General features: G+C 48.8%; 1 protein-coding gene across 1 annotated transcript in view; it reads right to left on the reverse strand.

Annotated features, from left to right (window-relative positions):
- lipca (lipase, hepatic a) overlaps positions 1–1,141 on the reverse strand; it is a 15,875-nt gene extending 14,734 nt beyond the window's left edge. The window contains exon 1 of the mRNA XM_012819362.3: positions 554–1,141. Within this exon, the coding sequence (XP_012674816.1) occupies positions 554–647 (94 nt within the window). The 5' untranslated portion in view covers positions 648–1,141. The remainder of the gene's footprint in view (positions 1–553) is intronic.
- Positions 1,142–2,742: the final 1,601 nt, after the last annotated feature.

A 2,742-nucleotide genomic window follows, 5' to 3' on the forward strand; every position in this document is an offset into this window, starting at 1 on the left:
TGTCATTGCCTCTTGATTTACACAGAATGATCATTCATTCATTCATTCATGATATGTGTGTATTACAGTAGACAACTCCGACTCTGAAGGAATAAACAACACAAATCCAGTCTCTCTCTCTCTCAGCTCTGTAGGAGACACACTGCATCTCCCAGTCAAATCTCTGTAGCTCCTCATCCACAACAACCCAAATCTAGTTGTCTGAAGGTCCACCCTCCCTCTCTGGGCCCCACTCTCTCTCTCTCTCTTCTTCTACAGGCCCCCTCACCAGTCCACTCTGAAGGGAAGCTGCACTGCACCTGCAGATCCTGCGGTGGATGGAGTGGCGAAAGATCCTAACCCACCTCCCTCTCCTTCCCTCACACCGCTTTTGCAGACACCAGACCAGACACCCCTCGCTGCTGTCACGTCACTGGGCACCCATCACCCTGCCTCTGTGCTGCCCTCGCTGTCTGACCCTTGTGTTTACCTGATTTTAACTCTCTCAGCTGTGCCAGGCCTACCCTCGGCCCTTGTGTGGGCACCCCTCACCCTCTGTGTGCCCCTGACCCACCTGCTCGGTGTCCTCGCCCTTTCTTTGCGTCTCCCAGCTGGGCCAGAACCAGCAGGCACGACAGCACCGTCAGCCCCATCCTCAGAGTGGCCATGGCAACTCGCTCAGGTGAGTCCAGCTGTGCTCAGGTGAGCAGGTAATCCCAGTGAGTGAGTGAGTGAGTGTGTGTCTGTGTGTGTGTGTGTGTGTGTTCAGGTGTTCCAGTATGTTTATATGTGAGTAAGAGTGAGTGTGTGTGTCTGTGTGTGTGTTAAGGTGTTCCAGTATGTTTGTGTGTGAGTAAGAGTGAGGGTGCGCTCTCGGGTCTCTCTGTAAGAGTGTGTGTGAGTGTTCAGGTGTTCCAGTGTGTGTGAAGGTGTGGATGTGTCCCAGAGAAAGCAGAGAGGCAGGCTGCTGCACAGCTCCATGGAGGCAGGCTATAAAAGCAGAGGGGGAGGGAGTTTTTAAAGGGGAGGGGGAGTGCTCAGTTGGCCATGGGGTGAGCCTCTCTACGGGGGATAAGGGAGGGCATGTGGGTGGGCCACAAGTTTGTGATGCATGTCTTTATGAAGTGTGTGTGTATGTATGTGTGGGTGTTTGTGTGTGTGTGTGTGTGTCTACATAAGTGTGTTAATGTTTGCATGACTTTTCTCTGTGTGTGTGTGTGTGTGTGTGTGTGTGTGTCTGGGTGTGTGTGTGTGTGTGTGTGTGTGTGTGTGTGTCTACATAAGTGTGTTAATGTTTGCATGACTTTTCTGTGTGTGTGTGTGTGTGTGTGTGTGTGTGTGTGTGTGTATTGCTTGTGTGATGATTGAGATAGCAGAAGAGGGAGAGGGGCTCACAATCTTGCTCTGATTGGCTGCCTGTAGAGGCTGCTTGTGAAAATATAGATATATATATATACATCTGTGTGTGTGTGTGTGTGTGTGTGTGTGTGTGTGTGTGTGTGTGTGTGTGTGTGTGTTTGCACTTGAGCGGTTAGTGCCTTGGTGAGATATATTTCACTGTGAGATCACCCTGTCTTATGCCCACTAGTCCGTCCCAGTGTTGGTATTGTGAAAGTGCGGCAGTGTGAACATTGACATTGCCATGAAGGATAGTTCAGCTCACTTCTGGGTCAAGACAGAGTTTCTGGGTCTGGCCGGTTTCCTCTCTTCTCCTCCTGTGTTTGAACAAGTATCTCAGTTATCTATGTTATCTATGCCGCCTCCTATCTAAATGACTGCAATAAGAACCAAAGGAGGATATTTGGGTCATTCCATGCCAAACGTGACAATTTAAGGAAAATTCCCCACTCGACCATCTCAGATTTGGGTGAAAAAATTCAAGGTTTTTCATACACTTCTTAATATGAATAGTCCCAAATATTAGCTCTCTACTCCCAACAGTTTTGTCACAATAGGATGTTTTAGGGGGAGGGGGTGCCTGTACTTTTTTAGCAGCGTTTTCTGTGCAGCCATTTTCAAATTGCTATAACTAAAAAAGTATTTAAGCTAGCTCCTTCAAACTTTCTAGGCTTAAAATCTGATACGATAACTTGAATAATATGGATTTCCAAGGGTGTGGCTTGGGTGATCATAGCATTCGGGGTGCTTGAATTTGCTCGGAATCTTTACTCTACGCTCTGTTGCAGCATCTTTGAAGGCCTGTGGAAAGATCAATGTTAAAGCTAGAGACTTGATATGATACTATGATATACCCAAGCCACACCCTTGGAAGTCCATAATATTCAAGTAATTCATATTTTACTTATGACTACAGACCCGTTGCTCTGACCTCTGTTGTGATGAAGTCATTTGAGCGGCTTGTGTTGCGGCATCTCAAAGCCATCACTGACCCTCTACTGGATCCCCTCCAGTTTGCCTACAGAGCTAACAGGTCTGTAGACGATGCAGTAAACATGGCCCTTCACTCCATCCTCCAGCACCTGGACACCTCAGGAACCTATGCCAGGATCCTGTTTGTGGACTTCAGCTCTGCCTTCAATACTATCATCCCGGCTCTGCTACAGGACAAGCTTCTCAGGCTGAGTGTGCCTGACTCAATCTGCAGGTGGATCACAGACTTCCTGTCTGACCGGAGGCAGCACGTGCGGCTGGGAAAACATGCCTCTGACCCCCGGACCATCAGCACCGGTTCCCCTCAAGGCTGCGTTCTTTCCCCTCTTCTCTTCTCCCTGTACACCAACAGCTGCACCTCCAGTCACCAGT

This window comes from Clupea harengus, chromosome 20 (assembly GCF_900700415.2).
Source record: "Clupea harengus chromosome 20, Ch_v2.0.2, whole genome shotgun sequence".
NCBI lineage: Eukaryota > Metazoa > Chordata > Actinopteri > Clupeiformes > Clupeidae > Clupea > Clupea harengus.